Source organism: Martes martes (genome assembly GCF_963455335.1).
Source record: "Martes martes genome assembly, chromosome: 15".
Taxonomy (NCBI): Eukaryota; Metazoa; Chordata; class Mammalia; order Carnivora; family Mustelidae; genus Martes; species Martes martes.
Window position 1 is genome coordinate 56,542,502 of NC_137903.1, and position 14,410 is coordinate 56,556,911.

The following is a 14,410-nucleotide window of genomic DNA, read 5'->3' on the forward strand; positions in this document are numbered from 1 at the left end:
CGTTTAGAAAAAAAGATCAATAAAATTATCATTAACAAAAACCTCTGCATTAGTTTCTGGGCAAGAGATTTTATTTTATTTTATTTTTCCAGGTAGAGATTTTAAATGGGTAAGATCTTACCTGGAGAAGTCTTTAATCCGGTCATATTGAACATGTAGATATTGTCATCTGTGCAGTTAGCAAATAAAGTAGAGCCCGTGGAATCCAAAATCAGACTTGAGTATCCTAGAAAAAGGAAACTTTAGTTAGCATGTCCTGATTACAGCAAGTAGAACTGAAGCGACAATGTTGAGGCAAGAAGATCATTCCACAAGATTATCAGAATTCTTCTTCCTCCAAATATATACAAACCAAAAATATTCTGAGTTTTTAACTTTTGAATTTCCAAAAGACACAACCATATGTTAATTTCAAGTCTATGTTGCTGAAAACTAGCTTGATATTTATTTTTAAAATTGTAATAAAAATTCACAGCGTATTAAAAGGCTTACCTAGTTTTCGAGTGCTGCTACCTGGGTACAAGAAAGACTTGGATGCTATGGGTTCCTGTCGATAAGCAGTATAATTCTTACGTAAATCCCATATTTTGATTACCCTAAAAACCAAGGTAAAGAAAGTTATTTTGTAGCCAACCCCCAACTCCAACCAGTTTCAACTACATTGAACTTCGTGAAATGACTTTTAATCTAACTCCTCTGGCACATCAACCAGATATAACGAGGATATCTCACTGGGAAACAGATTGAACTATCTCATACTATAGTTTCCAATGTCAGGCTAACAACTCAGGCAGAACGGAAACAGATGTGATCTGACCTAGCGATGGGTTACCTTGAGTTTACTTCAAGGGAGCGGAAAAGGAAGATGAAGGTTGGGTTCTGATGGTCATTGTTTCATTGTTTTCAGAAAAAAAAAAAAAAAAAGCAAAACAAATGCTTCCTAAGCCTTTAACACTCTGCATGTAACCTCTAACATTGTAAGTAACAAGCTCTGTCCCTATGGTTTCATCTCTATATGTAACTCCTTAAATAATCTGGTCTAAACAACTTTTTCTGTGAAATAAAGTATTTTTTCATTTCGTCTATTGGTATAATTGTCTTAATCCTCAGCATGTAATTCCTTTTTTAAAAAAGATGTTATTTATTTATTTATTCATTTATTTATTTTTAGAGAGAAAGAGTGAGTGAGAGCAGGGAGAGGGGTAAGGGGAGAGAAAGAATTCCAAGCAGACTCCCTGCTGAACACAGAGCCTGAACTCAGGGCTCGATTTCACCTCAACCTGAGATCATGACCTTAGTGGAAGACAAAAGTAGGTTACCTAACCAACTGAGGCACCCAGGCACCTCCTCAACATCTAGTTTATTGGCAACATGAAAACACAAACTTAGTCTAAAAGGGCACTATCGTTGGAAACAAACAACAGGGTTTCACAGTCACTTCACAAGCATAACTAGTAAACTTGAGATAATCCTTCATTTGTGTCTGAGGATTTGGTCCACAGATGAGTTTTAGTGTCCAAAAGACACAAAAGAAGTCCTAGTTCATTAAGCCATCATGTTTTTAAATTAGTTTCAAAGGGAGGGATGTCTTGAGATGTATCATAAGCAAGTAAGCAAAGAAGTGTGCTTAAAAAACGCCCAGAGAATTATTTATTGTAACAAAGCAACCAATGAAGAAGTACCACAAACTGATTTGGAAGCCAAACATTCAGACCAATCACAGATGGCAGGTATATGAAAGTCATTGGGCCTTAATATCAATATAGTTAGATTACTCCCCAAAATGCCCATTAGATACCCAGAATGAGATTTCTTCTTTTAGGGTATTACTAAACCTGAGAAGATAAAAATCCAAAATAATAGAAATTTTATTCCTCAAAAGCTTAAATTAGACTGCACATACAAGTGAGCTACCCATCCAGATTCTTGACAACAGCAGCAGCGGCCAACACTGCTCCCATGTGCTAGATAATGTGCTAATTTTATGAGCTCATTTATTACTTCATAATACCAAAATGGATTACCTCATTTAATTATTTGAGCAAGAGTCCTAACTAGATATTTTTCAGTGTGATCTGTAGTTCCTCTTCTCAGCTGGATGTTCACTATGTGGAAAGTTAAAAGCATACATATTCGATTATAATGGGACTAGGTGACTTCCCTATCACAGTTTATGAAAGAGATTTCATCAAAAGAACCAAGAAATAAAGGCTCTTACCCATCCACGGCTCCCGCTGAGACTAATGTATTCTCATCTTGAAAGAGGACCACAGTAACACTCTGTTGGAAATCCTGACAGCACAAGGAAGAAAAAGATACAAGAAAGTCCTATTTTCAGTATCATAATCTTCACCATCATGAGACCAAGGTGCTAAAATGATGGCTTCCCCCCACCCAAATTCTGAGTTAAGACTGAATCTTTCCTTACCAATAATCCTAAGTCAGATATTTACACTGACCAAGAAGTAATTGTAGTATGAAAATTACCTAAATTACCTAAATATCACTGAAGTATAGTATTGACTTGTACTCAAAAAACAAACAGGTGAATAAAAGATTTGTCTAAACCTACTGGTTTCTACTTAGAATCAGTCCTACTAATAAGCTATGTCTCTGTAGGAGACTCGTTTAATTCTCTTGTGCCTGCTTCATCTACAAAATGTCACCACCTACCAACATTGTTGCATAGGAGTATCTGAAGCACTGCTGATGAAAGATGACTATGTGTTCTGAAAAATTTAAAGGAGCTCAATGGAATTTCATCTCCTAATTGCTGTTAATGAGTTTTCCTGGCTCAGAATCTGATTGTCTGAAATGATATTCATTTTAACTCCATCTGGCCTCCAAAACCCTGTTAATCCTGTCAGTTTCCACTCATGCCTGTGTCCTATTCTTGGTATGCAATTATAAGTCCTAACGTTTTTAATAAACACACTTCTCCAGCATACTAATTTGGATCTTACAGACCAGGAATTTCAGAAAAATAAACACATTAAAGTAAAAGCCATGGTGATTTTTTTTAAAAGAAAAAAGATGTATTATGGGCAATGTTTAACTTTGAGTACAAGATGCTAGAGAGACATAATATTCTATCTAAATGTTTCAATATATTTAAATATTTTGGCGAATGTTTAAAAAAATATGAAAAACTCACAAATTTCCTATAGTTTGTGTAATGTAAAAAATAGGGATTACCTCCCCCATAGAAAATTGCATCATGGTATTTAATATGCTTCTTCAAACTATCACCCCTTTCCTAATAAATTATGTTGCAGACAGTGTACACATGGAGATCTCTATGGATGAAGCTCAGGAAGATGAATTTTTAATGTGCTGCCAGGAGACTGTGTTACACAATAGAGTTTGAGAACTACTGTAGGTATTGAGCAGTAAATAATAAACCACTGAATATAGACTCTCATTCACTTAATCTATAGCTCCTATTTCATGCCCAACAAGTTACCTAAAACGAGATCCCATCCTACTACATGTTAAGATCTGCACATATGTACACAGCTCTAAAACCTTACCACAGAAGGAGCAAGTCCTTTTGAATTCTGTTTCTTCTTAGGTTTTGAAGGAGTTTGCTTGTCTAAAGTATTGTGAGCTCCACTGATTTGATTCACTTGTCTATAAAATCCATCTGAAAGATATTCCAAGCAAACTGATTTAGGTTTCAGAACTTTATTCCTATGCCAAATGTAACATTTACACATAAGATTTCAGAATTAATTATATTCTTAATAGTAAAATTAGAGGCCAGCAGAACTACTGCATTATATTTTTTGGTGCCATTATGATATATACAAAAGAAATAAGCATATGGATATTTATAGCAGCTTTATTCCTAACAGCCAAAACCTGGAGGCAATCAAGATGTCCTTCAGGAGAGGAAAGTAGGAATAAACTGCGGTTTATTCAGATAATGGCACATTGTTCAATGGTAAAAAGAAATGAGCTACCAAGCCATGAAAAGACAAGTACATTATTAAGTGAAAGAAGCCAATCTCAAAAGACTACATACTGTATGTTTCCAATTACATGACATTCTGGAAAAGGTAAAACGTTGGAAACAGTAAAAAAAATCAGTGGTTGTCAGGAGCTGGGGGGAGGAAAAGATGAGCACAGGGGATTTTTAATGTTGTGAAACTACTCTGTATACTATAATGTAGACACATGTCATTACACATTTGTCAAAATCAATAAAATGTGCAATACCAAGACTTAACCCTACTACAAAGTACTGAGGGACATTGGGTGCTTATGATGTATCAGTGCAAGTGCATCAATTTTAACAAATGTCCAACTCTGCCACGGGATGATAATAGTGGGAAAGGCTGTGTAGTTAGAGAGTACATTAAAACTCGGAGAACTCTCTGTACTTTCTGCTCAATTTTGCTGTGCATCTAAAAACTGCTCTGAAAAATAGTCCATTAAAAATAAATTATTTTTTAAAAAGGTTTTATTTATTTATTTGACAGATCACAAGCAGGCTCCCTGCTGAGCAGAGAGCCCGATGGGGGCTCAATCCCAGGACTCTGGGATCATGACCTGAGCTGAAGGCAGAGGCTTTAACCCACTGAGCCACCTGGGCACCCCTAAAAAGAAATTATTTTTTAAAAAGGAAGTAGGCAGTGAGATGATCACTGCATTCTGCTTAATGACATCATGGGGGCAATGTGAGCATAATTATGTTTAATTTAATCCAATTCTTTAAAGTTGAATAACTTTTTAGAAGATCATTTACCACCAAGCCCATGTACTAATAATCCCAATTCTATCAATAAGTGGCACAGTTCAGAAGACAATGTGAGGTAAATACAGAGGGCAATACTTGCAACAATCACAGTAATCCTGAGAATTGGAACAGTCAGCAGAAGAAATGGGGGATTATGAACATGTGCCCCCTGCCCCCTGGTGGTAACCGGATGAAATCGCCAACTCATTCAAAATAAGTGTGAGGTGATCCCACACTTATCAAAATTAAAATGGAACTAGGCTACCTTTTTTGTTGCACCTGGTGTCCCAGACCATAATGTTTCCATCTCTTCCACCTGTACAGAAGACAGCTATGGGGAAATAAACAGTTTATCAAGAAGTTAATAAAACCAGGCCAATAATGCATGCATTTCATTTAAGTTTCCTAGAGCATCTATTACATGGTTAAGTATTGTAATTGGCAATTAAAAATGAAACAATTTATGGCTCAACAAAAAATAAGAGAAAACAAAGCAGCGAAGGGAAAGGATTATAAAGAACTCAAAATACTTATGCTCTAGAGAATAATCCCTCTGTAAATATTCTCAACACCACATAAAATACTACATGAAGTACACATATGGAAAGAATAATGAAAAAGCAACAACGAAAATGTACTGAAAGTTTACTAAGTGCTATACACTATCCCATGTGCTTTATATACATTATCTCAATTCTTTTTATTAACCCTATTAGGTGGGTATTATTATTCTCATTTTATAGATAAGAAAACCAAGACATAGAGAGGATAAGTGACTTATAAAGGTATTCCTAGCAGAATAAATCCAGAGCCCACTCTCCAAATCTGTAAGTTTTACTGTCTTCAGTATAAAAGTATGTACCAGATCCATACAAAACGGTGAGAGGATGCCTCTAGGGATGGAAAGAGAGCAAAGGGACTGGAGAAGGGAACATAGGGGAACTTCAATTTATCTGTAATGTTTTATTCTTTAAAACAAAACCAAAAAAACCTTGCTTCCTGTGTGGAAGAGTGAGCACTTATGAAACCAATCTATCTGCATGAGCTAAAAAACTCTGGACAAAATATAAAAACCAACTACCTGAGGGCTCTTTAGAAACTGAAAAAAACATGCAATTTTTGGAGGGAAGTCAGTATGTGAAGCAAGTGATTGGTCTCGACTAATTTACTGGCTTTTGTAGTTTTACCTTGAAGGCAGCCACAGTTGCAGCATTAGTACCAGGCAGCTAAGATGCCAATACAGAACCTGCCATCTTTCAAGCCAGAGGAACAAGGAAAACCAGACTGAGGCAACAAGAGCTGCCAGAGCCAGAGTGAGGGGAACCCTGGAGAGAGCCAGAGAAAGGCTAACTCTAACATTGTGTTAAAGTTAGCACAGGTCTCTGGTTGACCTCTGAACCATCTATGCAAAGGAAAATCAAAAGAGGCTTGTAACTAAGGCTTAAATTAAAGAATTGAATTGAGATCTGACCTCTCTGTAAGTCTGACAGTCTGCAATTTGACTTTCACTGAGTTAATTCCCTGTTAAAACAAAAACATTGGAATGCCTGGGTGGCTCGGTCAGTTAAGCGGTTGCCTTCAGCTCAGGTCATGATCCCAGGGTCCTGGGACTGAGTCTTACATCAAGCTCCTTGCTCGGTGGGGAGCCTGATCTCCCTCCGCCTGCCGCTCCCCCTGCTTGTGCACTCTCTCTCTCTCACACACAAATAGATAAATAATAAAATCTTAAAAAAAAAAAATCAACAGATGAAAGTCCAGAGAATAAAAACGACTTTGCCTAAGAGTTTAGAGGCAGAAACAGGAATAAAACACAGGAGTTCTATGTATGATTGTAAAAATGTGCCCTGTACAAAGGCATTTGGCTAAAGATCTAAAATCTAATCTGTGTTTACCAACCAAACTATGTGGCCATGGGGGCAGTGTCCAACCAGGCAATTCATGCTAGAACACTTACAGACTACTAGGAGCCGTGATAAAAGCTACCAACCCCAATCTAATTCAATGCTTTTTCTACTAGACCATATTGGCATAGATTTACCGTATAGAATTTTAAAAATTAAGCAAAGGGAAAAAAAGATAGTGCTTTCTTTTACTGTTATCCTTTAAATAAATTTACTTTAGTAAGGTTAATTTTCATGCTCTTGCATTATTTTTAGAAACTCAGAGTCAACTCTGACATAGTAGTAAACTAGAACATAACCATATCTAACTTTATATAATACACGTGTTAATGAAAACTTATGCAGAGATAAAAACTATGCCATATATTCTTCAACATTCCACTCTCAAAAGCAACCACAGTCAATTAAAATTGACCTTTTTGGAGTCCAGATCAGCTCAACAACTCAGTTTAATATTTCTGAGTGCTCACGTGAATAAATGAAAATGTTTCTCTTAAAAATAGAGTATTTCTTAATGATAAAGAAGACTGTAAAGTTTGCCTCTATTATTGAGATTAAAGGCAGATTAATTCAGCCACTTCTTTAAGATGAATGTTTGTTGGTCTATTTGTAAAAAAAATTATTCAGTGAGAAACTAATGGAGGAAGGAGAAAAGAAATGAAGAGCTAATTCAGACACTCCTAAGTTTTTCCCTAGTGCTATAGTACTGTGCTGTACTACATTATTCTTTAAGTCTTCCTTCTCCATTATAATAGTAAAATAAATACAGAAAGATCAATTATTAGTAAATAATAGTTGAAAATATACTAGGGAATTGGGCCACTTAAAGTAATTAAATGGTAAGTTTTTAGGTGAGAATCATGTCCATTTTAATAGGTTTCCCACTCCAGCCTCACACTCCACTTAATTAAAATTTTACTAGGAGAGTTAAAGTAACTCATTTACAAATAGAGTTAATCAGTGTTCAGTACAGGGTTTTGACTTTAAAGGACACTCAAAGTTGGACAGAGGTATTATAGCTATTTATAAATGTTTACCTTATCTGCACAATTATAGAAAAAAATTATCTGAAGATTCTTAACTTACGGGGACAGGCTGGAGATAATATCCATAAGAATGGGACTAAAAGTCAGCTTAATTTCATGGAGGATTTTGGTCATGAGACTCTCAGTCTCAAAGTAGGGAAAGTAGCAACTCTGATGCGGGAAAGGGTGGAAACCATCAAAGCTTCTTATTAACTCACCATAAAGGAGGTTAAGGACATGAAAGAGGACAGGCACAGACCCACCTTTCTCAAACTTAGAAAAGGCAACTGACTTAAGGCTGCACTGATGACCCTTGCACGATCCAATCAGCTCACCAGCTTTTACGTCCCAAAATTTGGCTGTTTGGTCACCTGCTGCTGTAACCTTTCAAAATATAAGGTATCATAATTTAATAAATCAATGCTTTATCAGTATTTAACCAGATTCCAATAAAATGAAAGTTACTTACAAGTTTAAGTTCACCAGGAACCCAGGCCAGGTCAAAGACAGCATTCCAGTGAGCCATCCATTCTAAACAAAAAAAATGGTGAATGTGAAATGTCTAGACTATGTTCAGGGGTAGCCTTGTTAATAGCAGTTTGAATTTCTTAAAAGATAGAGTGAAAAATTAAGTCATCAGTGCCCTATCATCCAAGAGAACTTGTATACTCACAGAACTTACATATTTCCTTCAAGAACTTGTATACTCACAGAACTTACATATTTCCTTCACTATTGCAGAGAACTATCATTTGATATCAAATTCCTTTTCATGAGGTGACTAGTAATGTATTCTCCAAAATGGAATCTTTCTGAAACATTCTCCAGTTCAAAAATCTTCATCATGCTCCTTGAATGGAATCTGAAGTAGTTTGACATTTAAGGTTCTGCATGCTTCGGCCTTTATCTCTGTTGCAAGGTTTATCTTTGTCTCCACATACCTTATTCCAACCAACTGGATCCCTCCCCGTTCCATAATTATAGCCTATGCTTTCTTATCTCCAGGCCTTTGCTAATGCTTTCCCTTCCACCTGGCATATCCTATTCTACCTCCATAGGTTTAAATACAACAGTTCCACTTAAATGTTCTCCTCTTTATGAAAAATTGTCCTTGCCATCTTTACCACATGAGAGCTTTCCTTTTGACACCTGTGGCATTTTTTGGGTACATCTTTATCATTTACAGCCTGTTTTACTTATTTCCACACTTGATATAACTAGTTCCAGATTATGAGCTTCTTAAGATCAGTATAACTTTGCCTTATATAAGGAAAATGCTTGGTCAACATAAATATTTTAAAGTAATGTTTCCTCCAACCACATTAAGTGTGAAAGATTTAACTTTTGAAAAGAAGAACTGTTTTTAATCCTAAGCTGTATTTTTTTTTCAACTTTCAGTGAAAGTATTGCCATACTTACATACTTACAATTGACAGAAGGGCCATCTACCATTTTCTTTTAGCCTGGTCCCTAAACAGACTTCATCAGAAGTGAATATAATTGGAAATATATTCAAATAGCAATTTACTTGAAGCTTTATGAATTTAAAATAGTTAAAACAGGGATGCCTGGGTGGCTCAGTTGGTTAAGCAGCTGCCTTCGGCTCAGGTCATGATCCCAGCGTCCTGGGATCGAGTCCCACATCGGGCTCCTTGCTCGGCAGGGAGCCTGCTTCTCCCTCTGCCTCTGCCTGCCACTCTGTCTACTTGTGCTCACTCTCGCTCCTCTCTCTCTCTGACAAATAAATAAAAATAAAATTTAAAAAACCTTTAAAATAGTTAAAACAAAAATTTTAGGCCTAGACTTACCTTTGACACACTTCTTTCTAGAGGCTTGTGATTCTGTGTTGTACAATCTAACGAAGCCTTCTTCATTGGCAACTGCTAGTATATGCTCCATATTGGGAGCTAAATAAGAAATAAAGAGTACATAAAGAATAACACAAAAATTTTAAAGCTGAGAATAAAGCTATAAAAACAATACAATACAGATTAACTGAAAGCTACAAGTTAAATACAAAGAATCTGAAGAGGGAAGATGATTCTATCTAAATAGCATTTGATTATGGTAGAGAGGTAATTTGAATTAAAGATTGCTTAAAATTTGCCTTAATATCTAATTCAGTAAATGACTCAAAACCACCAAAATTATCTCAGATAATCTCTTATTTAGAGAAGAGTAGGACTTAAATAAGAACAGTGACACTGACCAATGGCAAAAAAAAGCATATGATATAGACCACCAGCAGGCTGAGTCTATTAGTTAAGTTTCCTTTTCATACCCTTTTACTTTTCCCTCTCAAACTATTAACAGTGGGGACAAGTACTCTATTTCTGTTCATATGTTCCCCAGCGCATTACAGAGAGAGTCCATCAGACCAAAAGGTGTATCCATTGGGCAAAACAGTTTTCATGTCATGATGGTTGAACCTTTGCAATCCTTTCCCAGTATCCGTTAAAAAAAAAAAAAAAAATGCTATAATAGTCTTATGCTTTAGAGGAAATATATAATTATGCATAGAGATTTTTAAAAGGCTTATTTCATAAATCAGAAAACAGCTATTAGAAAAACTCTCCCATCTACCTAACCTGCTTTTTCTTGAAAGGGGGGGCATCCCAGTATATATATATATTTTTAAGTATGACATAGATCATTTCTGAGCAAGCCTAGCTTAGATAGTAATTCTCTTACCAGAAGAGAAGGTACATCCAAAAGGAGGAACTGGGACTCCTGTTTCTCCATAAGAAGTGTGCTCATCATTACAGTTGCACTGATAACCAGTTAGAAGGGACTGTAGAGGGTACTGGGAAGACCATCCTAAAGTAAGACATAATTCTTTATAGATTTCAATATATCATCACATTTCAATATTTTTAACAAGTGCAGAGGTAAATATTTGTTTTTAAAAGCTTTATATATTTTATGTAAATCCACTCACTATTCAGGGTCCTCCTCTACAATACAGTTTCTGGTATTTTCCTAAGGGGTCCTAAGGTAGAAATAAAAAGCACTCTCAACTTCTGGTGAGGTACAGCTTTGGGCTTACCATCTAAAATGGAGACTCTTGCTGGTTCACCGAAGATTTTAAGAAACAAGTGGCCTTTGTACATTAAAAAAGATCTTACCCCTCCTACACCCTTTGGTGACAACTACAAAACACAACCACAAAAGACTACCATAACCATTAAAACTGTCATTCTCTTCAGTTAACATTTTGTTTCCAGAGTTCTTAAATCAACATTACTCAAATTCTTTAATTACCTGCAATATCATATATAATCCAATGGTCAAAGAGTTAAAGGAAATAATGAATGTAAATTTGCCTACCTAGCTACTAAAATATTCACAAGTAAATTCTAACTTCACTTCCTTTTTCCAATACTGAAATTCTAGGATTCTTCTCTTTTTTTAAGGTCTTTTTTTTAAGATTTTATTTATTTATTTAACAGACAGAGATCACAAGTAGGCAGAGAAGCAGGCAGAGAGAGAGAGAGAGGAGGAACTAGGCTCCCTGCGAAGCAGAGAGCACGATGCCGGGCTCGATCCCAGGACCCTGGGATCATGACCTGAGCCTAAGGCAGGGGCTTTAACCCACTGAGCCACCCAGGCGCCCCTGAAATTCTAGGATTCTAAAATGTTAACAAGTCACAGTATCTTAAACTATATTAGAGCAATTTTAAAGTGAGGTATTATGTGCCCACCCCTAGAGTACAATCAATTAAGCCCTGGTTAGTAATAGGGTCAGGGAAGTCTTTAGAGTAGGTGAAATCAAATGCGTCAAGAGATGAGTTAAGTCTTCACTGAATATACAAGGGAGAGGAAGAAATTCAGTGTAGAGGGAGCATTTATTCTGCTTGGGTCAGAGATCGAACGGGCACTATGGTCCTAAATAAATAGTAAGCCATCTTCAAAGATTTGTTCTATTATTTAGATATATAGGTCAACACATTTTAAATATATAAAAGAAACATTAAATAAATGGTTACTGAGAACTAAACGTTTATTAAGCATCAGAGGAAGCAATGAAGTTACAATCTTTTGAGAGCTATTTAAATAATAAACTTCCACATTTTAGGGTACTTTCAAAGATCACTTTTCATCAAAAATACTCTTTGGAGAAGACATCTAAGTCTGATATAGCTTCAGACAATTCTAGCTTTGATGTTCCTAGAGATAACCTGAAGGAATCAGTACAAAAGAGGCAAAGAATACAATCCAGATTTAGTAATTATTCCTGGGGGAGTATTACCCCAAGGCCAGGTATCGTGTAAACAAGCTATTAAAAGATCAACTAGGGGCGCCTGGGTGGCTCAGTGGGTTAAAGCCTCTGCCTTCAGCTCAGGTCATGATCCCAGGGTCCTGCAATCGAGCCCCGCATCGGGCTCTCTGCTCAGCAGGGAGCCTGCTTCCTTCTCTCTCTCTGCCTACTTGTAATCTCTGTCTGTCAAATAAATAAATAAAATCTTTAAAAAAAATTTAAAAAAAAGATCAACTAAAGAAAGAATAAAATATATTGTAGAGTTCACAAATATCCATCTACAGAATGAATTTTAAAACAAAACCTCTGTATATATACACTTGCGGTTTGGGAATAAAAATAATAATAAGGTAGTGATTGCAACATACAAATTCAAAAGGACCAAATCTTGAGTAATTCAGGCATAACTGAACATGATAAACTTTGGATACCTAATTCTTTACAATTAGGCTGACTCCTTCAACTCTACCTCACTGCCTCCTGACTAATATTCAAACACCAACAAACAGCCTAACATGGCTTAATAACTTATCCCTATCTACCCCTCCATTTCTGTTCTCCCTACAACACACAGTTGTATACTGGTCTCTTGAGCAACTTTTGGATACGTACTGTGCTATACAGCTTCCAACATGAACAAGTAATTCTTCCCCCCGTAACACTCATTTGGAAAAGCCTATTCTCTCCTCAATGTACAATTTAAGCCCCTGGGATTACACACCAATTTTCCAAGGAGTAGCCAAAACTCAAAGACATGAGTTTTCAGATAATCAGTTGATAAAGGTACATTTCTACTACTGATCTGAGAAGGTTGAGGTTCTTTTTCCTCCTCTCCCTTCATCACTGCTTTTCTTCCACTTTTCAAAAGAAAGGCATTTCCCTGCCCCAATCTTATACCTTGCATTGATCCAAGGTACAAAAACTTCTGGGACTCCAATTAAAAGACAGTAGGATAATTCCTTTAATAAAGGCATCATAAACAGCAAAATCCATCTCTTTAGAAGATACACTTCCAGTAAAATTTTACTTTTTGCTTCATTTATTTATCAAAAATTAAGTCTGTATTGTTTTGACCATTTGCATATTAGTAATTGTAACAATTCAATTCAGAGGAAACTCTTGACACTTAGAGCCTTATGATTACAGAAAATACTGAACTTGTTTTTTTCACAGAGGAGTATGACAGTGTGATCAATAAAGATTGAGAATAACTTTTCAAACTTAGACTCAAATTACATTAGGATAAATTCTGTGGGAAAAATAAAGTGGAAATAAAATCAAGGGAGAAAAAGCCACTATAGTTGACCCTCAAACATAGGTCTGAACTGTGTGAGTCCACTTATCTGTGGATTTTTTTCCACAAATACAGTACTATACCTGTATTTTCTCCTCTTTATGATTTTCTTAGTAACATTTCCTTTTCTCTAGCTTTATTGTAAGAATACAGTATATAACATGTGTAACATAAAAAGTATGGGTTAATTGACTATTTATGTTATTGGTAACGCTTCCTTCCAATCAACAGGAGGCTATTTGTAAAGTTTTGGGAGAGTCAAAGTTATAGGTGATTTTTGACTGTATGGGTTTTGGTGACTCTAGCCCCTATGCTGTTCAAGGTTGAAATGTACATTGAAAATCTGGCATTTAAAGAGTTTGTTCATAGTTTTAAAAAATGATTGATATGATCATCAAATCACTACAATGTTCGTATTCTATTAGATAAATTTTAAATGATGAAGCATTTTTATTTAAAAATTTTAATAAGTTTAAACCTATGATAAAAACTTTCAGATAACAACTTAAAAATAAATAGAAGAGTAATCAGATTTCCACTTTAGAAAGATTGTTGGCAGCAATGTGGAGAATAAACAGGAGCGAGGGAAACTAAGAGGCCACTTGGGAGCCTTGTTATAATAGACAAGTAGTTATTAGGGCCCAAACTAGGGAAATAGAGTGGTAAGCATAGAACAGATCCAAGTTATAGTGATGAGGCAAACTCAGTGGGAACAGAGAGGACAGACTCAAGAGATTTTAAGGGACCTTTAAGGGAACTTTCTGTATCTTGAGGAAAACAGAGGAATTTTGATTGACTCAGGTTTCTGGCTAGGAAGACTAGTTTAAAATAATGGGACCACTTCCAAAGGTAGGTAATATATAGCAGGTTTGGGGAAAAAGTGAGTGCAGTTTTGAGTACTTGAGTTTGAGATGTTTGTGGCACTGACCTGCTGGATGAAGATGGTCACGTGGCTTTTATAGGAACAGATGTAAAGTATAGGGAATGGAAGGTTGCAAGTAGTAGTGGAAGATGCCCTGGTTGTGGCTCATCCATGAGAGCAGGGAGAAGGAGAAAATGGGCCTAGAGTGGAACACCAACATGGAAGGAGAAAGATGGTCCTATAAGGTTCACTGCATAATCTACACCAAGAAATGAATTTCAGTGTCTGACACATAACAATAAGTGAGTATTTGTAAATGAGAGAGAAGGGGG

The 14,410-nt window shown here is 36.0% G+C and overlaps 1 protein-coding gene across 2 annotated transcripts in view; it reads right to left on the minus strand.

Annotated features, from left to right (window-relative positions):
• The window catches only part of DTL (denticleless E3 ubiquitin protein ligase homolog), a 43,313-nt gene that overhangs the window by 27,349 nt on the left and 1,554 nt on the right, over nucleotides 1-14,410 (minus strand). For both annotated transcript variants that reach the window (XM_080824987.1, XM_080824988.1), the window contains exons 2-10: nucleotides 10,356-10,481; nucleotides 9,473-9,571; nucleotides 8,134-8,195; nucleotides 7,928-8,048; nucleotides 5,004-5,069; nucleotides 3,531-3,643; nucleotides 2,219-2,292; nucleotides 493-596; nucleotides 122-226 (exon numbers count right to left, since the gene is read on the minus strand). In XM_080824987.1, coding sequence (XP_080681113.1) covers nucleotides 122-226; nucleotides 493-596; nucleotides 2,219-2,292; nucleotides 3,531-3,643; nucleotides 5,004-5,069; nucleotides 7,928-8,048; nucleotides 8,134-8,195; nucleotides 9,473-9,571; nucleotides 10,356-10,481 — 870 coding nt within the window. The remainder of the gene's footprint in view (nucleotides 1-121; nucleotides 227-492; nucleotides 597-2,218; nucleotides 2,293-3,530; nucleotides 3,644-5,003; nucleotides 5,070-7,927; nucleotides 8,049-8,133; nucleotides 8,196-9,472; nucleotides 9,572-10,355; nucleotides 10,482-14,410) is intronic.